We start from the raw sequence: 24261 nt of genomic DNA on the forward strand, positions 1-24261 counted from the left end.
GAAACTCGAGCAATTCAAAGGGAGCTTGAGGGGAAAAGCTCATGATAGCTATAGCTACATTTACTCAAAGAGACAAAAACAATATTAAAAAAAATACGATGAAGGTATTGTGGAAATGACTGCAGAGTCATTTGAAATGCAAAATGTGCTTTTGGGGAATTTAACTCCACTAACAATCTGCATCTGCCGTGCAGCCCGAGCTTCAGTGGGTTGCCAAAGCCTTTCCTGGGAGCCGCTGAGGCTGCGACTGGGCCTGGAAGGGGAGCCATAGGCAAGGCTTAATAGCCACCCTGTCACGGCACACATGGACCTACATACCAAACTGGACAACGTGGGAGGGCTCAGCGGGGTCCCAAAAAGATCTCAAAGGAACAGGAGCCACTTGCAGCAGGTTTGGCTCCTTTTCCTACTGGGAACACACTGCGGAGCTGGGTCCTCAAAACAGTACCTGGGGGCCAGGCTAGTTGGGTGAGATTCCCATGATTCCTTGCTGCAGTTCTTCCTGCCCCATGAATGACATGAGGTAATAAAGCGTACCTTGCCTACCCCGCGGGATGAGGGGAGATAAAACAAAACAGCAGTGAACAAAAAGACTCAGAAGGGTAATCTCCTGTTTTTAGATTGTGAGAAACATTTATAAAGCAAGCTACAATAATTGCCACTATTTCTGTTAGATTGAACCACATGAAATGGCTGGCATGCAACCTTTTAGATCTAATAAGGGGCAATTTCATATGTTCAAACTAATCATGTAAAGATAAATAAACTGAAAACTTAGTATGATAAAAGTAAATAAATAAGTAAAACAAGTAAGCAAAATAACAAATAAATTATTTAAAAAGTAAACTAATAAATTATAAAGGACTGGGCAGAATCACTGTGGTTCAGTAATCTTTCTAGAAAGTCCACTTAGGGGATACACATTCTATGCCCATAGTCTTACACTTTGGAAAGACCTCCACGCGACAGTATTTGAAATGTTTTATTTTTTCACATTCCATCTTGTTCCAGAAAGGGTTTAAGGACAAGTAGAATAAGATAGGATTACCTCAAATAAGAATGAAAGAAGAAAAGGAAGGGCAGGAACAGGGTAGAGATAGGACCAAGGCCAAAGGCGCAGAAGAAAGTGACCTATTTTAAGGTGGGGCTCCTGATCTGGCTATGAAAGGGCTGCCATTTGCACCATTTGTGGGATGGGGATGAGCCAGTTGCTCAGGAGAACTGAAACCATCCATGGTACCAAGTTCAGACAGGAGTGTGTCCCAGAGGTCCTCATGACAGAGCACCCTTGTCAAAGGCTCTTTCTGTTATTGATCCTTCAAGTCACACAACAGAGATATGAGGGGAGACAGGCATGCCTGAACTTGCCAAGTGATGACATGAGATGTCCCAGGAAGATCCTGCCAGCAGAGGCTTACCTGGTCAGGTCAAGGTGGCTGATGATCAGGCTCCGTCCGCTCTCAGTCTGGGCAAGCTGCAGCAGCAGGGCAAGGCTCTGCTGACGGATGGCCAGGACCTTGGAGGACAAGAGGGCGTCCAACAGCCTGGCCCTGTCATGGTGCATCACTAGCACACGCTGGTTTTCCTCTGCAAAACACAGGGATTGTGTGTCTTGTGCATGCCATCATGGCAATTAAACTAGCTCTGTCACCCTCTATCCTAATGGGAAACTCAACTGGTGCCCACTCATTTGAAGGCAGGATAATGAAGTGTAAGAGTGTGGATTCTAGAACCAGACTGCTGGGTCCGAATGCCCAGGGGAGCAATCTTACCAACAAACTCTTGTGCTTCTCAGTCTCCTCATCAGTAAAATGAGGATTATGTTCCTACCTACAGGGATGTCATGAGGATTAAATAAGTTAGTACATGACTGTGCCAGACAGGGACTGGCACCCATAAATCAACTATGTCATTATTGTCAAACTTCCTTGGTGTGTTGTATCTGGAGACAGTAGCAAAGGGAAATAAATCAGTTTAATTGCGGAATGTCTTTAGACCATCAATATTCATACAATGGCTAGAATAGTCATTTGAGGAAATGTTATCCAGGAAACTAGAGTATCACGTGAGAGCACTAACGAATAAAGTGTGCCTTCCTTCCTAGAACATAAGCTCTTCCAGGATGGTGGCAGTAGATTTATCCCCTTTCATCTGCTTCATTTTCTGACCAGGTACATGAATTTGTTTGAAACTGCAGGGTACAGACTGCAGTATGAGGCTAAGCTATGAAACAGAGCAAACTGGATCTCAAAGGGGTGGGCCCCATCACTTGGACCTCATTACCCTTGTTTTTCTTCCCTCCTGTGCTAATTGCCCATTTACACACAGCACACAGCATCCAGTAGAAGACACACACCAGGTCCCTTCTAGCCCTGAAAGAGCCGGAGGACTGCAGGATCCTATGTGTAGCCCACATATCAAACCACGTTTTCGTTGCAAACATTACATCTCAACCCTATACTTCACCTATAATTACTCTTGTCCATGTAAGATAGGATCTACTGATTTCTGAAATGGAAAGGTCCTTGTGGATTATATATTTTGTTCTTATACTAGAAAAGTAGCTTGATATAAATAATTTAAACAACACAGAGTTAGTTGATACCCCCTCCAGGTAAGCCCATTCCCCAAAGGAGCTATTATTCACCCCTCATATAAATAATGTGTAAAATATTATACATCCTACCCTGTAATTGGCTTCTCTTCCCAACTCCACAATAGATCACTGACATATTTTCATGTCCTTACTTTTAAGCATTCCCTTGCCCTTCTGAAAAACTGCTTTGCATTTATTGAGTTAGATATATCAAGATTTTATTGACCTGTGATACAGCATTTACATCACAGGTATCTGAAAATATTTTTCAGATGATAAAAAAATGTAACTTTAAGGTTCACAGAAACGATAAATAGGTTCACAGAAATAGAGTAAATAGATTGATATGTCAGATTCACACTGAGTAGACATACCATCGCCAAGTCCTGCCTTCCTCACCCTCCCGTAGGGAAGTTTGCAAAAACACTGCCCTAAGCTGGTGCAGGGTCTTACACAGAGTAGAAAGGCACCTTAATGATGACAGTAGCCTGGGCATAACTCCCCTTACTTCTTGTCAGGAAATAGGCCCCCTGATTGTTTAGATTTTTAAGAGCTTAATTTCTTAAGTTCTTGATTCCGCTACTCTACCAAAGAAGAAAAAAAAAGGTATTATCTCCTACTTAACATCTCAGAGTATGCAAACTGCATTCACGAGCTCTATCGCTGGCTCCCCACAGTAGCCCTGTGAAAAGGAGACATAGCTATCATTATTCCCATTTTCAGTGTTTCTGTCCAGGGTCAAACTTTTTCCTATGAAACACTTTTTAAAAATGACAGAAGTAAGTAAAATTTGTATTTATGTTGAAGTTACAAAAGTGATTAAGATTATATAAAAACGTAATGAACTCTGGAAGATGCAAATATGTAAAAGCCTAAGAGTTAGCACAGTAAATAAAATGCCCGTGGCATTCTACTCTCTCAATACTAGATGCTAATCAGCGTCTGAAGATACTGGCGGGGATGACTGTAAATCTCAGGATGCTGGAAAGGTACTGTGGTTAGCAAAAAGGAACAATATTTTAGGCTGACAAGAAAAGAAAAACTCCATCTACCTCATTGCCAGTGCGCGAACAGAAGTCATGAGTCTGCAAAGAGCAGGAGGAGAGGAGAGAGGAGACTACTCATTATGCTGACAACCTCCTCCCTTCACCAACCTTGCCCCTCATCTGTCTACCTTGCTTTTGATCCATAAGCTTTCCTGGAGGGAGCGGGTGTGTGGGGAAGTCTAGACATCAGCTCTCCAGGGCCTGGCCTTTGGGGAGGACAGTCCGCCCAACAGTGGAGTTCCTGCATGCAGCGCATTAATGGCGATCAACGGTGATTACCCAGGCTTACCGTTCTCGCTGCACGCTGCTTGCCAGAGCTTGAGAACAGACACACAGACCATCTCTTCAACTGCATCTTTTCCTGCTGTAGAAAAACACCTAGAATGGACAAAGGAGAGCTATCTTAAAAGTCTGAAAATCAGTCTCGATTTTCTTTTCCATTTGGTTTTATTTCACCCCTAGATTCACCAAATACAGGTTTGAGAAAGTATAGTTTTACAATCCAGAGCCATGGGCCACCAGGATCAATCACGGAACTATGAGTCCCAGGCCACAGATGCAGACTGAGGAAGCCAGGGCTGCACAGAGGCTGGGCAGTGAGCCAGGGCCATGGGTGACAGCTGCACTGGGACCAATGAACTGTGGCTGAGCACACAGACATGTATGGGTGACTCCAACCCACACGGGTATCCTAAGCCTCAGGAAGCACACCAGAACAACTGAAATGAAAATACAGTCACTTTAGCAAACTGCATCCTACCATACAGGTCTTTCTTCAGATGAAATTATAAATGCGATTGGCCCATTTATATCATTTCTTGATATGATCAGCAAATTCCAAACGAAGAAATGAACAAATGACAACCTTGCAAAAACTGGTGGGAAAGCAGCAAGAATGATAATTTCTCTGACTTTGAAGAGCTTAGAGGAGCCCTGGGAAGTGCTGCTGCTCCTCTCTCTTCAATTGTTTCTTTTTTTTGAGACTGAATCTGGTTGTATAGCCCAGGCTGGAGTATAGTGGCATGATCTCGGCTCACTGCAACCTCCGCCTCTCAGATTCAAGCAATTCTCGTGCCTCAGCCTCCTGAGCAGCTGGGATTATAGGTGCCCGCCACCATGCCCAGCTAATTTTTGTATTTTTAGTGGAGTCGGGGTTTCACCATGTTGGCCAGGCTGGTCTCAAACTCCTGACCTCAAGTGATCCACCCGCCTTGACCTCCCAAAATGCTGGGATTACTGGCATAAGCCACCGCGCCCAGTCTCAATTGTTAACTGCAGTGTAACTCCAATGTCTTGAGGGTCAGCACTCAGAGATGTTCGTGTAGCAGCTTTGCACTCCTGGAGAGCCCCCCAGTACTGACTGAAGGGTGGTAATGTTCAGAAACATGACTGTCTATGTGCCTAGTGTCTGATTTCATAAGCAGTGCTTATCTTCCCTTGCTTTGATGCTGGGCTGTCTTTATGAACATCCCTACCTTCTTATGACCTCGTTGTCACTGATGATACTAAATCCATTGTGCGTTCTGAATAAAGTTTGTTCTGTGCCTGAAACAGATACAGAGAAAACCACTTCAGACTCCCAAACTGGCTGGCTGGTGTCTAGCTGCAACACAGTCACCTGCTAATGAGAAACCTAATATGGAATGTCACGGTGCCCACAAGAATGGTTTGGCAGGAACAAATAAACTTTACATTTTGAAAAATACAATGGTCAGCAGCCTCTCAGTGTCAGAGGCCTCAGTGCCTCTCAGGCAGAGGGACTGTTTAGAGAAGGACAGCAGAGCTGGGGTGGCCCCGAGGGCTATCTGCACAGCTCATCATTCTGTAATCTTTAGAGAGCCTCCCAGAGCTGCTTAACCTATGGGAAGTACCAGCATATCCATCTGTTCTTAAATATTTATTTCAAAGCTACTTCCAGGTTCTAGAGAGGAATTTATAATCTCCAAGAAACTGCTTAAGGGGATATTTGTGTGCCCTCCATTGTACACTAAAGAGAAGTCAGACACTCCATCTATTTGTACAAACAACATGCTGTCACTGAGTATAGAGATGATTTAAGCCTTGGTAACAACGTTTACAAGAGCTAGTAAAAGAGAACAGTATGGTCTTCATTAGTAGGAGAGCTGATGTTTGCTCTGAAACCATTTTCACATCCTAAGCAGCCATTAACTGTAACTGGGTGAACCTTACAGTTTAACCTACAAAATTCTGTCTTTCATTCCTCCACAGTGGAGGGAAGGTATACAAGGTGGTATGGGATGCTTGAGGTGTCTGTGGGTGTATGTGTGGAGTACATGCAGGATGTGCATGGGGTGTGTGGAGAAAATGTGAGGGTGGAATGTGCGCAGGATATGTGGACTGATGTGAGTACTTATGGTGTGAGTGTGCTGTGTGTGGTATGTGGTGTGTGTGTAATATAAGGATATATTCAAGTGAGTGAAAGCTGAGTGCATGTGTGGTGTATGTAAGTATATATCAAGTGTATGCCATGTGTATGTGTTGTGTTGTGTATGTTTATTGCATGTGTGCTGAGTGTACGCATGCTCTGTAGAGAGGATGGAGCAGAGGTGGGAGGACATTTCTGTGCACCGCTTTTAGCAGCTACATTAGCATACATCTTTCATCAATATTTGTGGAAGGAAGGGAGGGATTCTTGGCCTGGTAAAGGCAGACCTCTGAACGTGTCCCTTCACACTGACAGCACGCATGAGATCACATACATCTCTGGCTTACACTCCTTTATCATTTCAGTCAGGATCTCAATCCCCCCTGCATAGAACAAGGGGATCTGGTCAGGCTTGGAAAGGGTCTCCAGGAGGTTCTTGGTGGTCACAGCTGTGTTCTTTCCTAAATCCAGCAGTTCGTGGGCTTCCTTTTCTTGAAGGTCTGCTTTTTCCTGAAGATCTACTTGATTCAGGTAATCTAGAAAAACAAGAAAGGAAAGCAAAACAAAACCCTAACAATCAACAATACCACAGAAGAAGCAACCTTTTTTTTTTTCCTTTCTTTTGAGGATGGGAGTTTGAGAAGCATAAAGCATTAACATAATTAAAACTCTTCTTTAGCAAGAAAAATTTTAGAAACAGTCTAAATCTACAACCAGAATCTTAAACCTTGTTGGGGATTCAAGGGAGTCTAAAAGTGTCTAAGGGAGGATGGTGTAGAAAATGAAGAAGGAAAATATTAACATTTGCAAGGGAGCACAGCAAACCGAGGAGCAGAGTGGGCCGGTTAACACAGAGGACCCAGCTGTGCAGGAAAGAGGATCCGCTGCTGCCTAGTGGCCAAAGGCAGTGAAAGCACGGAAGGCATTCTAAGGCAGGAGGCAAAGGGAGGTGGAGTTCAGACGAAGGGCCTCAGCAGGAACGTGCTCACCTTTCACCTGGGTTTGCAGCTTGGGGTTTATTTCTAAGATCTTCTTATAACACTCTCTAGACTGGAAAAAAGAAACAAGACCTTAGAGTGGTTTGGGTAAAGGTGATTATGAGAAAGACACTGGGTGTCATTGGGCTTGGCTGCTTCATTATTTTCTCCTTGCCTCCTCCTGCTCCCAGTGCAGGAGGCAGGATAGGAACACAGTGTGCATTTGACATTTTTGTTCAGGCTTCTCCAGTTCTAGGGGGCAACAGGAATTATTTCAAAATTCGTTTTAAAGAATTTTAGATGCTCATGATGAAAAATATCCAGTCCTAAATTCTTGTGGATCATGTCTGTCTGGGAGAGAAATAATCATAAAGTAAACGCAAAACTTAGATATGATATTTGCACTGACAGATAAAGGAGGCTGTCAAATATGTCCATAGGGAGTTAGGAAATAAATGAAGCTAGAGGCAATGTTGACAGAGACATGGGAATAGGAAAAGAGAACTGCCTAGTTAAATGTACAGGCTGTGAAGAGAACCGGTAAGGGATCCATTTATTGGCCACATAAGAGTCAGCTGGAAAACTCAAGAGTGAGGGCTTCTCATTGAGGAAACTGCTAGATAGAAAGTTACCAGAAAAAGGAAGATTCTAGTTCATAGGATTCCTGGGCTTAGGGCAATATTTCTCACAAGAATATAAGAACTGCCCAGAGTATAATCTAACCAGTCACCTAGAGAAAACGCTCAGAAAAACAAACAAACAAACAAAAAACAGTTCTGAGACAATCTTGAAGGTTCAACGTTCGTCTAGAAGACTAGAGTTAAGAAACAAACGGAAGGAAAACAATAACACATTAAAGTAGAGAACAGTGTCGCAGGAACAGAAGTCTATACATCAGAGTGACCCTGTATCCAACTTTTCTTCAACCCTAGATCTAATCTAGCAATGATTTTTGTTGGCTTCACTGTCAGTAAATATCCAAAATCCCATCACTTCTTACCACCTCCATCACTACCAACCTGGTCCCCATCATCACCTCTTGCTTGGATATTTATTGCAATAGCCTTATCACTCATTCTCTGTTCTTATCTTACCACAACAAAACACATGCTCGGCATGGCAGTCAGAGTAATTCTTCAAAATATGTCAGATCATTTCATTCCTTTACTCAAAATCCTCCAATAAAGCTTGAAGATCACTCAAAGTAAGAGCCAAAGTCCTTTGAAAAGCCTGTAGGGCCCTACAGGATCAGCCCCTTCTCTACCCTTTGACCTCATCTCCTGTTGCTCTCCTCTTGCTGGCGGCAGTCTGGCTATCTCTCCACCAGGAATTTATTCTCTTATATGTCCACATGGTTTGCTCACTTCACTCCCTCCATTCCTTTAGAAAGCCTTTTCTTACCACTCTATATAAAACCAGTCTCATCTTTACTGCTTCCTGATTTTTCTCAATACTACTTACCACTACCTAACATAGTACATGTAACACAGTACACATCTATTTGATTGTTTTTTGTCTCCTCGTCACCCTTACCCCAAGAACATGAGTTCCATGAAGCCAAGGACTTTGTCTAGTTTCACTGATGTATTCTTTATTGACTGTATTAACAGTGTCTGACACATAGAAAGCATGCAATAAATATCTGCTGAATGAATGAATTGAATGAGTAAATAAAAATTGATGGACAGGGAAAGAGTAACATTTTCTTTATTCACATTTCTTTTATTTGCCTTTATTACAATAAGCCTGTATTACATTTACAATTAAAGTCCAACAAACTTTTAAAAAATGTATAAAATGAAGCAATTTATTTTAAAGACATATCTTATAAATGGGAAGACATCCTATGTTCATGGATAGGTGGACTTAATATTGTTTAGATAGCAGTACTTGCCAAATTGATTTATGAATTCACGTAATACCCATCAAAATTCCATCTGGTTTCTTTGCAAAAATCGACACAATAATCTTGAAGTTCACATAGAAATTTGAGAGTACCAGAATAGTTAAAACAATCTTGAAAAAGTAGAGGAACAAAGTTGAAGGCTCTCATTTCTCAACTTAATACAAAGCTACAAAAATGAAGACACTGTGGTATTGGCACAAGGACAGACATGTAGATCAATGGAATAAAACTGGAAGTCCAAAAATAAACCCACATATTTATGGTCAATTGATTTTTGACAAGGGTGCCAAAATCACTCAATGGGGGAAAGAATGGTCTCTTTAACAAATGGTACTGGGACAGGTAGACATCTACATGCAAAAGAGTGAAGTTGAACCCTTACCTCACATTATACAAAAAATGAACTCAAAATGGATTAGAGATAGCTAAATTTAAGAGCTAAAGCCATAAAACTTTTAGAAGAAAATACAGGTATACATCTTCCTGACCTTGGATTAGATGATCATTTCTTAGATATAACACCAAAATCACAAGCAACCAAAGAAAAAATAGGTAATTGAGGCTTTATCAAACTTAAACATTTTTGTGTAACAAAGAACATCATCAAGAAAATGAAAAGGCAATACGAGGAGTGGAAGAAAATATTTGGAAATCATGTATCTGATAAGAAACTTGTATTCAGAATATATAAATAACATTTACACCTCATTATAAAAAAAGATATTTCTCCAGAGAAAATATATAAATGGCCAATAAGTACATGAAAGGATCCTCAACATCATTAGTCACCAAAAAAATGCAGATCAAATACCACAGTGACATATCATTTCACACCCACCAGAATAGCTATAATAAAAAAATAAGTAACAAGTATTTAAGAGGATGTGGAAAAACTGGAACCCTCATACACTACTGGTAGGAATGTAAAATGCTGCAGCCATTTTCAAAAACAGTTTGGTAGTTCCTCAAAAGGTTAAACGTAGAGTTACCATATGGCCCTGCTATTCCACTTCTAGATATATACCCAAGAGGACTGTAAACATAAAAAAGAAAACCCTGCACGTGAATGTTCATAGCAGTGTTATTCATAGCAGGCAAAAAGTGGAAACCACCCAAATGTCCATTAACTGATGAATGAATAAATAAAATATGGTATCAAACAATGGAATATTATTCAGCAATAAAATGGAATGAAGAACTGATACACACTACAACATAAATGTACCAGGCAAACATTATACTAAGTGAATGACCTCAGTTACAAAAGATCACAGATCGTATGACTCTATATGGAATCTACAGAACAGGCAAATGTATAGAGACAGAAAGACTGGTCGTTGCCTAACGTTGAGATGGGGTTGGGGGAAGGGGACTGACTGCTAATGGGTATGGGGTTTTTCTAGGAAGGGATGAAAATTTTTTAAAATTGATTGTGGTGATGGCTGCCTGACTGTGTGAATATACTAAAAACTATTGAATCATATAGTTTTTAGTATATTCTACAGATGAATTGTGTGATACGTGAATTATAGTTCAATAAAGCTACTTTTAACGATATATAATAGTATGGATAGATAGGTAGACAGGTTGATTGATCTGCATGGTTACTTTTGGGTGATGAGGTTACAGCAAATTTTGTTTTATCTTTTTGCTCAGGTCTTTTCTCTCCAGAGACTGAACAAACCCTGGTAGAGGATGTTGCAGAAGAGAGTCCTACAGCTGGTGGAGTTGAACTAACTGACACCCAAAATTCTTCCCAACTTTAAGATCTTGAGCTTTACCTTGGAAAATACTAAAGGATGGATTTTCCTTTAATCAGCTTGGAGAATCATGGTTCTCCTCTAGCACAATTGGGAGCATCAGTCTGTGATCAAACATGTCAATTACATTCCTCTAAGAACTTACCACACTGTAGTTCTTCAGGGCCAGGTTGGCTTTTCCCATGTGAAAATATGCTTTTGTGCATTTTTCATCACACTGCATAAAAGAGAATGACTGATCAGAAGGTTTAGAAGATGTGAAGTCTTTAGCCATTCCCCTCACTATACAGCTAAAAGAGTTAAGGCGAAACTTTGATTCTCAGGGCAAGTACCAGAGTTGACAAAACTTTTTTATGCATTTGTGACCAAACTAATTGATGCCTGCAAGGAGCCTGGATGCAGCAGCAAGCTCTTCACCACATTAATTAATGATACCTGCCAGTTTTCATTTCCATTTAATGAGATGCAATCAGGAAGCAAACCCTCAGTTTAGAAGAGCTCTTAACACTGGCAGAACATTAGAATCATCTAGATGCTTGTAAATATCCTGCCGGCCCTGCACGCCATGTCAATTACATTATACTCTGAGATAAGACCCAGGCATCAATAATTTTTTAAGCTCTCTAGGCGAGGTAAATGTGCAGCCAAGTTTGAGAGTCACTGGTTTACTAGAAGAGAAGAGAACTTACTCTAAGAAAACAGCTGAGGTTACCATTATATCTTAGTGGACCTGGGAAGTCCCTCCTCCCAAATAAACCACAACATGTGTACTGGGACCTTCTGTTCATATTACCTAAGATCAATAGGGATGCCCCCTTCAAAAGGAAGGATTGAAACTTATGGCTGAAACTAGACCATTAACACAGGGGGCCCTGCACCTGCCTGCCCCTAGTCGTTATCACTCCACAGGGAATGATTTGACAGAGACATACACTAAAATCTAAGACATCCAGTTAATGAACATTTATTGAACTTCTTTTATATGCAAGACATTGTGCCAAATCAGATGCCCTTCAAAGGTTTAGATATGAAGAGGTTAAGAGTTCAAGCTCAGGAGTCTAAAATGTCCTGGGTGGATCCTTGTTCTGCTACTCAGCAGAAGTGGCGTGTTGTTGACCAGGCCACCTAACTTTTCTGACACTCATTTTCCTGACCTAGAAAATGAAGACAATAATAGTGTCTCTCTCAGGTTGTTGTGAGAAAGAAATTATTTAAAACACTTGGTGTGGCTCTGGGTAACAGAGTATTAGCTGCTATTGCCGCAGTTATATCAGCAGCAATTCATTTCAGAGCAAAAGAGAAAATCTAAATTTAATAAAAGAGCAATAATAATAAAAGAAAGAAGAATAACAACAATAATAAAAGAGAGAACAATAATTGTTGGAGAAGCTTTTAGAGATACACTTTTGTGTATATCATTTCCCAATTCACTGCTAAGTCAATGGAAGTCATAATAAAAATAAGTGTGCATGATTGTTCAGCCCAAACCATGTGCCAGGCACTGAGCTTTATGGTTCATATGGATGATCTCATAGAAGCTTTATAACAACTCTATGAAGCAGATACAGTTATTATCCCTATTTTACAGATGTGAAAACTAGGGGTTGGAGAGGCCTAAGGTCACACAGATAACAAGTGGAAGAGCTGGAATTTGAAATCTGGCCATTAAACTCTCAAGGGTTTAAAAATGACACCAAATCTCCTTCAGAAAGGGGCTACAGAAAAAAGCATATAAATGCTATAGAAAATGCTACTGAAAAAAATCAGTGGAAGAAAATATGCTCTAAAATGCAGTCTTTAAAAGGGCATGCAAAGAAGGAGGGATCTGGGCTGAGTCTTAGTGACACAGAGAGGTGAAGAGAGGAGGATGGAGGGAGAGTGGGCTGGGCAAGAACCTGAGCGAGCAGAGTATAGGGGGCTCTGGGGACGGTCCAGCTGGGATTGAGGGGCAGGTGCTGGGTGGAGAGAAGACCCCATCTTGAGCTAAATGGCAACACCATATGGTAGCCTTGCATGCCACACTGGAGGAGGGTGAGTCACCAATGGCAATGTGGAGGTAAGCTGGTAGGAAGGTGGCATGCAGACGTGATCAGAGGAGGGAAGGGCTGAACAAGAGGTATGGTGGGCTGAACAATGAGAGATGAGTAAGGAGACCAGACCAATCACTTAGAACAAGGGCTAATGTCTGAAGTCCTGGTGACAGTGGGAGGGAAAGGATGCCAGAGCTATGTCAAAGAAAGATCTGACCAGCATCAACTAACTGTCAATGATAAGGGCTATGGAGGATGTGAAGTCAAAACCAGGGGCCTAGATACCTGAAAGCCATGGTGTGTCATTAACAGAAAGAAGTCAGCTAGGGCAGGGAGTGGGAAAGGCTGAGTGAGAAGATGAAGAGTTGGCTTCTAGACATACCGAGTTTCAGATGACATCAAGACTATCAAAAGGCACCTGCAGGAGGCAGCTGACATGCAGCCCTGGAGCTGGGGAAGGGGAGACTGGGGAAGTAGGTCTGAGAGCCTTTTGCAGAGATGAGAGTTGAGCTCATGAGAGGAGAAGAGAGCTGTTAGGGAGTAACTGTAGAGAGACGAAAGACGGAGAGCAGAGGGGTGACCCCTCATGAATTCACAAAGGATAAAACTGAGGAAGCAGGAAAGGAATGGCCAAAGGGAAAAGAGGAAACTCTAGCACTTCAGCTCATGAAAGCCAAATATTCATAGTGCACTCACTGGCAGAGCACCGGGGTTACAGCAGGCGGGGGAAACCGAGCCCCAAGCATTAAAGCCTTGTCCCCAGCCTATCGTGTGTCACCATGAAGTGCGGATAGTTGTGACTTTGCCTTCCTCAGACAATGACGCAAAAGGCTGCTAATGGATTTTTCTCACTAATAGGCCCACTCTCCTTTGATCATGTGTCAACCCTCACGAGAATTTTCTTGGGTGAACCCCAGCTTCCCTTTAAAGGAATCCTGCCTTCAGAGGAAGATGTATTTCATTGTGCAAGAAGTGTTCTGCTGAGAAAGAAATGATTCTGGTCCTAATTGAAACCAGCTTTGCTGCCTTATCTTCCTTGACAAGAAACATCAGTCTTGAAATATCATCACATAAGCTTGTCTCTACCAATTTAAAAGTCTCAAAAAAGATTAAATTGGAATGAAAGTACTAATACTATTAGTAATGGAGTGCCAGTGACATTCACTATTGATACGTTAATTTTAAAGACAGCAAAAGCTTTTCTTTTAATTCACAGCTGCAACATAAAACAAATCATTATTAGTTTTTAGAACTCTTTGTACATTTTTTTTTCTCATTTCTCCAAGTGTTTACCCAAACCTCTTCAACTGGGAGCCTCGCTGGGTATTTAACAAGATTGGCTGCTGAGTGTCAGCGTTTTTTAATGTCAGCTCCATTGGGCCTGGTTGGCCTCGGTTTCACTGTTAATTACATTGTACTTCAATTAACATTTGGGAACAGGCCAGTGTGTTATCCTGAATCAGCATGATGGTATGTCTGCCCCTTTGGCCTTTTTCAGATCAGAAAAGATACTCTTGGTGAACCTGTGAGGAGATCATGTTTCTTCCACAGAAGGGAATGACATTCACACCCAGGGATTATGGGGTTTCAAGTTGCAGTGGAGAGGCCCTTTATAGAGGTTTAAGAGCAAGGGCTTAGAGTTAGACAGACACTAGCTTCACGATCCTGCACAAGTTACTTAATCACTGAGGCTTGATTTCCTTGTCAGAAAAATAGAGAAAATAGTGACACTGAACAGAAAAGAATAGAATTTTGTGAGCATGCAGCAAATGATGTTGTTTGCTGTTATTACCGGAAAAACCAAGGAAAACATCCTTGCCTCTCTCTTCTCCTGCAGAATAATGGTAGAAAAAGAAACCATTATTAAGCAAGGTGACAAGGCAGATTAGTGGATCTATGATGGAGCTGTGAGGAGCTTGACATCATCAGCTTTGGGCAACTCTTATAACTTAAAAACTATACCCGTGCAATGGGACAAAATTTGCCACACACTGTATCTTCTAAGGGATAAAGAAATTGGACACTCCAGATGTCAGTGTTAGAGGCTCCCTAGTGTTTTATGAATGATTATAAGCAGAGGTGACTTTCTCATTCATCTCTGTTTCCTTTGCTTACCCTCTTAATAAGAAATAAAGCAGACAGGGCCAGTATGCTGCTAGGAAAGTGTCCTCTTGTTTTGGGACATACTCATCAGGCTAGGGTAGGTGTGCTGTACCTAAGAATTGAAGCCACAGGATAAACCTGGCACATTCTCCCGGCACCTCAATTTTACTTCAAAGTTATTGAAAATAATGCTATTATATCAAAACAAACAGATAACATTTATGAAGTGCTGTGCAAAATTAACAAGGTTTTGAAGGTAAAACAAACATCTTAAAAGAAATTTCAGGGGTGGAGCCAAGATGGCCAAATAGGAACAGCTCCGGTCTACAGCTCCCAGCCTGAGCGACAGAGAAGATGGGTGATTTCTGCATTTCTGTTTGAGGTACCGGGTTCACCTCACTAGGGAGTGCCAAACAGTGGGTGCAGGACAGTCGGTGAAGCACACTGTGTGCGAGCCGAAGCAGGGCGAGGCATTGCCTCACTCGGGAAGTGCAAGGGGTCAGGGAGTTCCCTTTCCTAGTCAAAGAAAGGGGTAACAGACGGCACCTGGAAAATCAGGTCAGTCCCACCCTAATACTGTGCTTTTCCAACGGGCTTGGAAAACGGCACACCAGGAGATTGTGTCCGGCACCTGGCTCAGAGGGTCCTATGCCCACGGAGTCTCGCTGATTGCTAGCACAGCAGTCTGAGATCAAACTGCAAGGAGGCAGCAAGGCTGGGGGAGGGGCGCCCGCCATTGCCCAGGCTTGCTTAGGTAAATAAAGCAGCCAGGAAGCTCGAACTGGGTGGAGCCCACCATAGCTCAAGGAGGCCTGCCTGCCTCTGTAGGCTCCACCTCTGGGGGCAGGGCACAGACAAACAAAAATTCAGCAGGAAACTCTGCAGACTTAAATGTCCCTGTCTGACTGACAGCTTTGAAGAGAGTAGTGGTTCTCCCAGCACGCAGCTGGAGATCTGAGAATGGACAGACTGCCTCCTAAAGTGGGCCCCTGACCCCCGAACAGCCTAACTGGGAGGCACCCCCGAGTAGGGACAGACTGACACCTCACATGGCCGGGTACTCCTCTGACACAAAACTTCCAGAGGAACTATCAGACAGCTGAATTTGTGGTCTCACGAAAATCTGCTGTTCTGCAGCCACTGCTGCTGACACCCAGCCAAACAGGGTCTGGAGTGGACCTCTAGCAAACTCCAACAGACCTGCAGCTGAGTGTCCTGTCTGGTAGAAGGAAAACTAACAAACAGAAAGGACATCCACACCAAAAACCCATCTGTACATCACCATCATCAAAGACCAAAAGTAGATAAAACCACAAAGATGGGGAAAAAACAGAGCAGAAAAACTGGAAACTCTAAAAAGCAGAGCACCTCTCCTCCTCCAAAGGAACGCAGTCCCTCACCAGCAACGGAACAAAGCTGGACGGAGAATGACTTTGACGAGTTGAGAGAAGAAGGCCCCTTCAGACAATCAAACTACTCCGAGCTATGGGAGGAAATTCAAAACAATACCAAAGAAGTTAAAAACTTTGAAAAAAAATTAGACGAATGGATAACTAGAATAACCAATGGAGAGAAGGGCTTAAAGGAGCTGATGGAGCTGAAAGCCAAGTATCGAGAACTACGCGAAGCTTGTAGAAGCCTCGGTAGCCGATGCGATCAACTGGAAGAAAGGGTATCAATGATGGAAGATGAAATGAATGAAATGAAGCGAGAAGGGAAGTTTAGAGAAAAAACAATAAAAAGAAATGAACAAAGCCTCCAAGGAATTTGGGACTATGTGAAAAGACCAAACCTACGTCTGATTGGTGTACCTGAAAGTGATGGGGAGAATGGAACCAAGTTGGAAAACACTCTGCAAGATATTATCCAGGAGAACTTCCCCAATCTGGCAAGGCAGGCCAACATTCAGATTCAGGAAATACAGAGAACGCCACAAAGATACACCTCAAGAAGAGCAACTCCAAGACACATAATTGTCAGATTCACCAAAGTTGAAATGAAGGAAAAAATGTTAAGGGAGGCCAGAGAGAAAGGTCGGGTTACCCACAAAGGGAAGCCCATCAGACTAACAGCTGATCTCTCAGCAGAAACTCTACAAGCCAGAAGAGAGTGGGGGCCGATATTCAACATTCTTAAAGAAAAGAATTTTCAACCCAGAATTTCATATCCAGCCAAACTAAGCTTCATAAATGAAGGAGAAATAAAATCCTTTACAGACAAGCAAATGCTGAGTGATTTTGTCACCACCAGGCCTGCCCTAAAAGAGCTCCTGAAGGAAGCACTAAACATGGAAAGGAACAACCGGTACCAGCCCCTGCAAAAACATGCCAAATTCTAAAGACCATCCAGGCTAGGAAGAAACTGCATCAACTAACGAGCAAAATCACCAACTAACATCATAATGACAGGATCAAATTCACACATAACAATATTAACTTTAAATGTAAATGGGCTAAATACTCCAATTAAAAGACACAGACTGGCAAACTGGATAAGGAGTCAAGACCCATCAGTGTGCTGTATTCAGGAAACCCATCTCACGTGCAGAGACACACATAGACTCAAAATAAAGGGATGGAGGAAGATCTATCAAGCAAATGGAAAACCAAAAAAGGCAGGGGTTGCAATCCTAGTCTCTGATAAAATAGACTTTAAACCAACAAAGATCAAAAGAGACAAAGAAGGCCATTACATAATGGTAAAGGGATCAATTCAACAAGAAGAGCTAACTATCCTAAATATATATGCACCCAACACAGGAGCACCCAGATTCATAAAGCAAGTCCTGAGTGACCTACAAAGGGACTTAAACTCCCACACAATAATAATGGGAGATTTTAACACCCCACTGTCAACATTAGACAGATCAACGAGACAGAACATTAACAAGGATATCCAGGAATTGAACTCAGCTCTGCACAAAGTGGACCTAATAGACATCTACAGAACTCTCCACCCCAAATCAACAGAATATACATTTTTTTCAGCACCACACCACACCTATTCCAAAATTGACCACATAGTTGGAAGTAAAGCTCTCCTCAGCAAATGTAAAAGAACAGAAATTATAACAAACTGTCTCTCAGACCACAGTGCAATCAAACGAACTCAGGATTAACAAACTCATTCAAAACCGCTCAACTACATGGAAACTGAACAACCTGCTCCTGAATGACTATTGGGTACATAATGAAATGAAGGCAGAAATAAAGATGTTCTTTGAAACCAACGAGAACAAAGACACAACATACCAGAATCTCTGGGACACATTCAAAGCAGTGTGTAGAGGGAAATTTACAGCACTAAATGCCCACAAGAGAAAGCAGGAAAGATCCAAAATTGACACCCTAACATCACAATTAAAAGAACTAGAAAAGCAAGAGCAAACACATTCAAAAGCTAGCAGAAGGCTAGAAATAACTAAAATCAGAGCAGAACTGAAGGAAATAGAGACACAAAAAACCCTTCAAAAAATTATTGAATCCAGGAGCTGTTTTTTTGAAAAGATCAACAAAATTGATAGACCGCTAGCAAGACTAATAAAGAGGAAAAGAGAGAAGAATCAAATAGATGCAACAAAAAATGAAAAAGGGGATATCACCACCGATCCCACAGAAATACAATCTACCATCAGAGAATACTACAAACACCTCTATGCAAATAAACTAGAAAATCTAGAAGAAATGGATAAATTCCTCAACAAATACACCCTCCCAAGACTAAACCAGGAAGAAGTTGAATCTCTGAATAGACCAATAACAGGCTCTGAAATTGTGGCAATAATCAATAGCTTACCAACCAAAAAGAGTTCAGGACCTGATGGATTTACAGCCGAATTCTACCAGAGGTACAAGGAGGAACTGGTACCATTCCTTCTGAAACTATTCCAATCGATAGAAAAAGAGGGAATCCTCCCTAACACATTTTATGAGGCCAGCATCGTCCTGATACCAAAGCCTGGCAGAGACATAACCAAAAAAGAGAATTTCAGACCAATATCCTTCATGAACATTGATGCAAAAATCCTCAATAAAATACTGGCAAACCGAATCTGGTAGCACATGAAAAAGCTTATACACCATGATCAAGTGGGCTTCATCCCTGGGATGCAAGGCTGGTTCAACATACGCAAATCAATAAATGTAATCCAGCATATAAACAGAACCAAAGACAAAAACCACATGATTATCTCAATGGATGCAGAAATGGCCTTTGACAAAATTCAACAACCTTCATGCTAAAAACTCTCATCAAATTAGGTATTGATGGGACGTTTCTCAAAATAATAAGAGCTATCTATGACAAGCCCACAGCCAATATCATACTGAATGGGCAAAAACTGGAAGCATTCCCTTTGAAAACTGGCACAAGACAGAGATGCCCTCTCTCACCACTCCTATTCAACATAGTGCTGGAACTTCTGGCCAGGGCAATCAGGCAGGAGAAGGAAATAAAGGGTATTCAATTAGGAAAAGAGGAAGTCAAATTGTCCCTGTTTGCAGATGACATGATTGTGTATCTAGAAAACCCCATCATCTCAGCCCAAAATCTCCTTAAGCTGATTAGCAACTTCAGCACAGTCTCAGGATACAAAATCAATGTACAAAAATCACAAGCATTCTTGTACACCAATCACTGACAAACAGAGAGCCAAATCATGAGTGAACTCCCATTCACAATTGCTTCAAAGAGAATAAAATACCTAGGAATCCAACTTACAAGGGATGTGAAGGACCTCTTCAAGGAGAACTACAAACCACTGCTGAATGAAATAAAAGAGCATACAAACAAATGGAAGAACACTCCATGCTCATGGGTTGGAAGAATCAATATCGTGAAAATGGCCACACTGCCCAAGGTAATTTATGGATTCAATGCCAACCCCATCAAGCTACCAATGACTTTCTTCACAGAATTGGAAAAAACTACTTTAAAGTTCATATGGAACCAAAAAAGAGCCCACATCGCCAAGTCAATCCTAAGCCAAAAGAACAAAGCTGGAGGCATCACGCTACCTGACTTCAAACTATACTACAAGGCTACAGTAACCAAAACAGCATGGTACTGGTACCACAACAGAGACATAGATCAATGGAACAGAACGGAGCCCTCAGAATTAATGGCGCATATCTACAACTATCTGATCTTTGACAAACCTGACAAAAACAAGAAATGGGGAAAGGATTCCCTATTTAATAAATGGTGCTGGGAAAACTGGCTAGCCATATGTAGAAAGCTGAAACTGGATCCCTTCCTTACACCTTATACAAAAATTAATTCAAGATGGATTAAAGACTTAAATGTTAGATCTAAAACCATTAAAATCCCACAAGAAAACCTAGGCAATACCATTCAGGACATAGGCGTGGGCAAGGACTTCATGTCTAAAACACCAAAAGCAATGGCAACAAAAGCCAAAATTGACAAATGGGATCTCATTAAACTAAAGAGCTTCTGCACAGCAAAAGAAACTACCATCAGAGTGAACAGGCAAGCTACAGAATGGGAGAAAATTTTTGCAACCTACTCATCTGACAAAGGGCTAATATCCAGAATCTACAATGAACTCAAACAAATTTACAAGAAAAAAACAAAACTCCATCAAAAAGTGGGCAAAGGACATGAACAGACACTTCTCAAAAGAAGACATTTATGCAGCCAAAAAACACATGAAAAAATGCTCATCATCACTGGCCATCAGAGAAATGCAAATCAAAATCACAGTGAGATACCATCTCACACCAGTTAGAATGGCCATCATTAAAAAGTCAGGAAAGAACAGGTGCTGGAGAGGGTATGGAGAAATAGGAACACTTTTACACTGTTGGTGGGACTGTAAACTAGTTCAACCATTGTGGAAGTCACTGTGGCAATTCCTCAGGGATCTAGAACCAGAAATACCATTTGACCCAGCCATCCCATTACTGGGTATATACCCAAAGAACTATAAATCATGCTGCTATAAAGACACATGCACACGTATGTTTATTGTGGCACTATTCACAATAGCAAAGAGTTGGAACCAACCCAAATGTCCAACAACGATAGACTGGATTAAGAAAATATGGCACATATACACCATGGAATACTATGCAGCCATAAAAAATGATGAGTTCATGTCCTTTGTAGGGACATGGATGAAATTGGAAAACATCATTCTCGGTAAACTATCGCAAGGACAAAAAAGCAAACACCTCATGTTCTCATTCATAGGTGGGAATTAAACAATGAGAACTCATGGACACAGGCAGGGGAACATCACACTCCTGGGACTGTTGTGGGGTGGGGGGAGGGGGGAGGGACAGCATTAGGAGATATACCTAATGCTAAATGACGAGTTAATGGGTGCAGCAAAACAACATGGCACATGGATACATATGTAACAAACCTGCACATTGTGCACATGTACCCTAAAACCTAAAGTATAATAATAATAATAATAATAATAAAAATAAGAAATTTCATGCTTTCTGCTTCTAGTCCCTCTCGAGGGGCTCATGTTCATTCTCCTCTGCTGTTAGCAGAATAGTGCAGAAGTCTGAGAAGCACTAGTTTTGGTTACTTAGTTAAAACCCCCATGACGGAGTAATTTAGGGGAATGTGGATTAAGGGTTACTTAAATATTTGGTCATGTCCCTAAAAAGTGATCGTATTATTTCTCTTTTAGTAACTCTTAACATTTCCACCAATAGTCTTTACGTCTATGCATCTTTGACCATCTATTTCGGCAGATTTCAGAGGAAATGCCATGCGTAGAATTATTTTATCTGCCCAAGGCCTCACTAAAGTTGAAAAATAGGAATTCTTTCTTCTGATTATTCCTCTACAAATAGAGGATATTATATTTCCAAATTATTAGGGCTGGAGGTAAAAAAACACAAAATGACAAGGAAGAACAGCATTGCAGAAATAAGCTCCAATGGCTGGCTCTAGAAGAGAGATGGAGGCATTTCCACTATCACATAGAACAAAGTGTCTGATAAGAAAATAGTAAAGAAGGAGCTGTAGTAAAATAGGACAATGAAAATTCAATAGCAGCAGCTCCCTGGATTGCTTTCCAGGAACTAGGCACTTTCTGTGCATTGTCGTGACCCTCCTAACAATTCTATTCTATCCCATTCTGATGAGGAAACTGAAGCTCTGGCTACAGAGGCTATACCCTTTCCTATCTTGATACACTGGCAGCTGCCTTCTATCTACTTCAGCCCAACACCATCATGTGGGAAAAGAAATACTCTCTTACCTTGAGAGCCCATTCACAATCCACCAGTGCCTTCTCATAGTCCTCAAGTTTCATATAAGCCTGTAATGAAACCAACAGCTGATATTCACACACAACTCTGCGTTAGGCAGTTTTCAGTTCACAAAGAAAGAACATTCAAACAGTAGAATGTCAGCTAGAACTATCCCCTACCTGGATCAGTCATGGCCCTGCCAGGAAACAGATGGCACACTTGCACTGGGCAACTGAGGAGAGTTGAATACAGGGACCTCTTCCATGGTGAAGGCAGGGCTTAGGGAACCTGACAAGGGATGCTACAGAATCCCAGGGCTAGCAACAGTGGACAGCCATTACCACTGCTGTAATGGATGAGGCAGAAGGAGGGAGCAATGAACAAAATGGGAGAGGACAGCTCTGTGAAAAGAACTGCCTTGACATGAGCTGACGCCTTCACCAGAGCCAAAGGCCAGGAGAATAAATACCCCAATCTCACTTTTCCTCTTTCCTTCTTATTTTATTGGCTGAATGCAAATGGAAGCTAGAGGGCTGGGAAACCAAGGAGCCAGTCCACACAGGTCAGCCCTCCAGGGCACAGGGCAAGGAAGGATCTAGAGGGACACAGAAAATACCCAGCTCACTAGCCACATCCAAGAAGGAAGAGCTGGATTCTAGAGTCTACCCTGCTGTGAATGTTCCAGAAAAACACCAAATGATAAAGGGAATAAAAAAGACAGATAATTAGAGCCCTCATACACTGCTGGTGGGAATTAAAATGGCACAGCCCATCTGGAAGATAGTCCAGAAGTTCTTCAGAAGGTTAAATATGTTACCATATGACCCAGTAATTTTACTCCTAGGTATATACCCAAGAAGAATATAAATATACACCCATACAAATGCTTACACATGAATGTTCATAGCAGAATTATTTATGATAGTCAAAAGGCAACAATCCAAATGTCCACCAGTGATGAAGGGATACATAAAATGTGGTACATCCATACAATGGAAAACTATTCAGCAATAAAAAGAAATGAAGAGTTGATACATAGTATAACATGGATGAATCTTAAAAACATTATGATAAATCAAAGAAGCCAGTCACAAAAGGACAAATGTATGATTTCATTTATACAAAATGTCCAGAACAGACAAAGGTATAGAGACAAAAAGTAGACTGGTGATTATCTCGGGCTGGGAGTAGCAATGGGAAGACTGGGGGAGTTGACAGCTAAAGATGGAGTTTTTTGGGGGGATGATGATGAAATGTTCAAAAATTGATTGTGATAGCTGCACAACTCTGTGATTATACTAAAATCCCATTAAATTGTATACTATAAAAGGGTGAACTGTATGGTATGTGAATTATATCTCAATAACACTGTTATCAAAAGATAATAAAGCTCTGCTTCTATCCTCCGGAGCACAGCAGAAAAAAAATGAAAGAAGTGGAGTGACATATGAGAGTGAGAGCATCACCATGAACCCTTAGTATCAAATGCCTGGGGCACTCTTTTAGAATCCCCTAGAATTGGGGAAAATCTTGAAAATCAAGAATTGACTCAGAATTCCATGATCCATTCAAACTGAACTGATTGAGAACTTAGTTCAATGTTTCTAAGAACTAGAGGAATATAAACAAATGAAAGACTATAAACAAGCACAATGGCTACTATAACCTCTCTATTAATTACTGGACACAGTAAGTGGTCAATAAAGTCTTATCGAATTGCACTAAGTAGCTCTGAAGCACTCTTCTTCTGGAAAGCTCCCTGAGAGGCAGCACCGATCATCCCATTTGTACGAAAGGACAGCCAAGCACCAGGAGTGGTGGCTTTTCCAGGGTTCCATCAGTCACCAATAATAAAGCCAGTACTACACATAGGATTGTCCATGATCAAAACTGTACCAGGGCACTGCAACACTCTTAACAACGAACCTCATGAGATATTTACATGGACAAGCCAATTGTGGGGTCAATGTTGCAACTCACAGGGAATTCAAGTATCCAACCCAAGTGAGGAAGAAGTAGGCAACAGCCAGCAAATGAATTGAAATCATGCCGCTCTTGGCTCCCATAGCAAGGAAGCTGCAAGTGGTGCTTTCATTAACTCACGTTCTGTACTAATTAGAGAAGACGACTCTTTGAGCTATCTGTTCTGTAAAGCATCATCCTTTTCTCCAGGGTCTCAGGTTTCATTTGAAAATTAGAGGATGTGAGGAGGAAGCTGGCAT

The 24261-nt window shown here is 41.6% G+C and overlaps 1 protein-coding gene across 9 annotated transcripts in view; it reads right to left on the reverse strand.

Moving 5' to 3' along the window:
• Positions 1–24261, reverse strand: part of TTC12 (tetratricopeptide repeat domain 12) — a 61762-nt gene that overhangs the window by 23854 nt on the left and 13647 nt on the right. For 7 of the 9 annotated variants that reach the window (XM_030829069.1, XM_030829063.1, XM_030829065.1 and 4 more), the window contains 7 exons: positions 22048–22107; positions 10817–10888; positions 7018–7078; positions 6376–6564; positions 5118–5187; positions 3932–4020; positions 1419–1587 (listed from right to left, as the gene is read on the reverse strand). In XM_030829069.1, the coding sequence (XP_030684929.1) occupies positions 1419–1587; positions 3932–4020; positions 5118–5187; positions 6376–6564; positions 7018–7078; positions 10817–10888; positions 22048–22107 (710 nt within the window). Of the gene's footprint in view, positions 1–1418; positions 1588–3931; positions 4021–5117; positions 5188–6375; positions 6565–7017; positions 7079–10816; positions 10889–22047; positions 22108–22218; positions 22533–24261 lie in introns of those variants that run through there. The other 2 variants (XM_030829071.1, XM_030829066.1) reach the window with 2 other exon arrangements.

This window comes from Nomascus leucogenys, chromosome 15 (assembly GCF_006542625.1).
Source record: "Nomascus leucogenys isolate Asia chromosome 15, Asia_NLE_v1, whole genome shotgun sequence".
NCBI lineage: Eukaryota > Metazoa > Chordata > Mammalia > Primates > Hylobatidae > Nomascus > Nomascus leucogenys.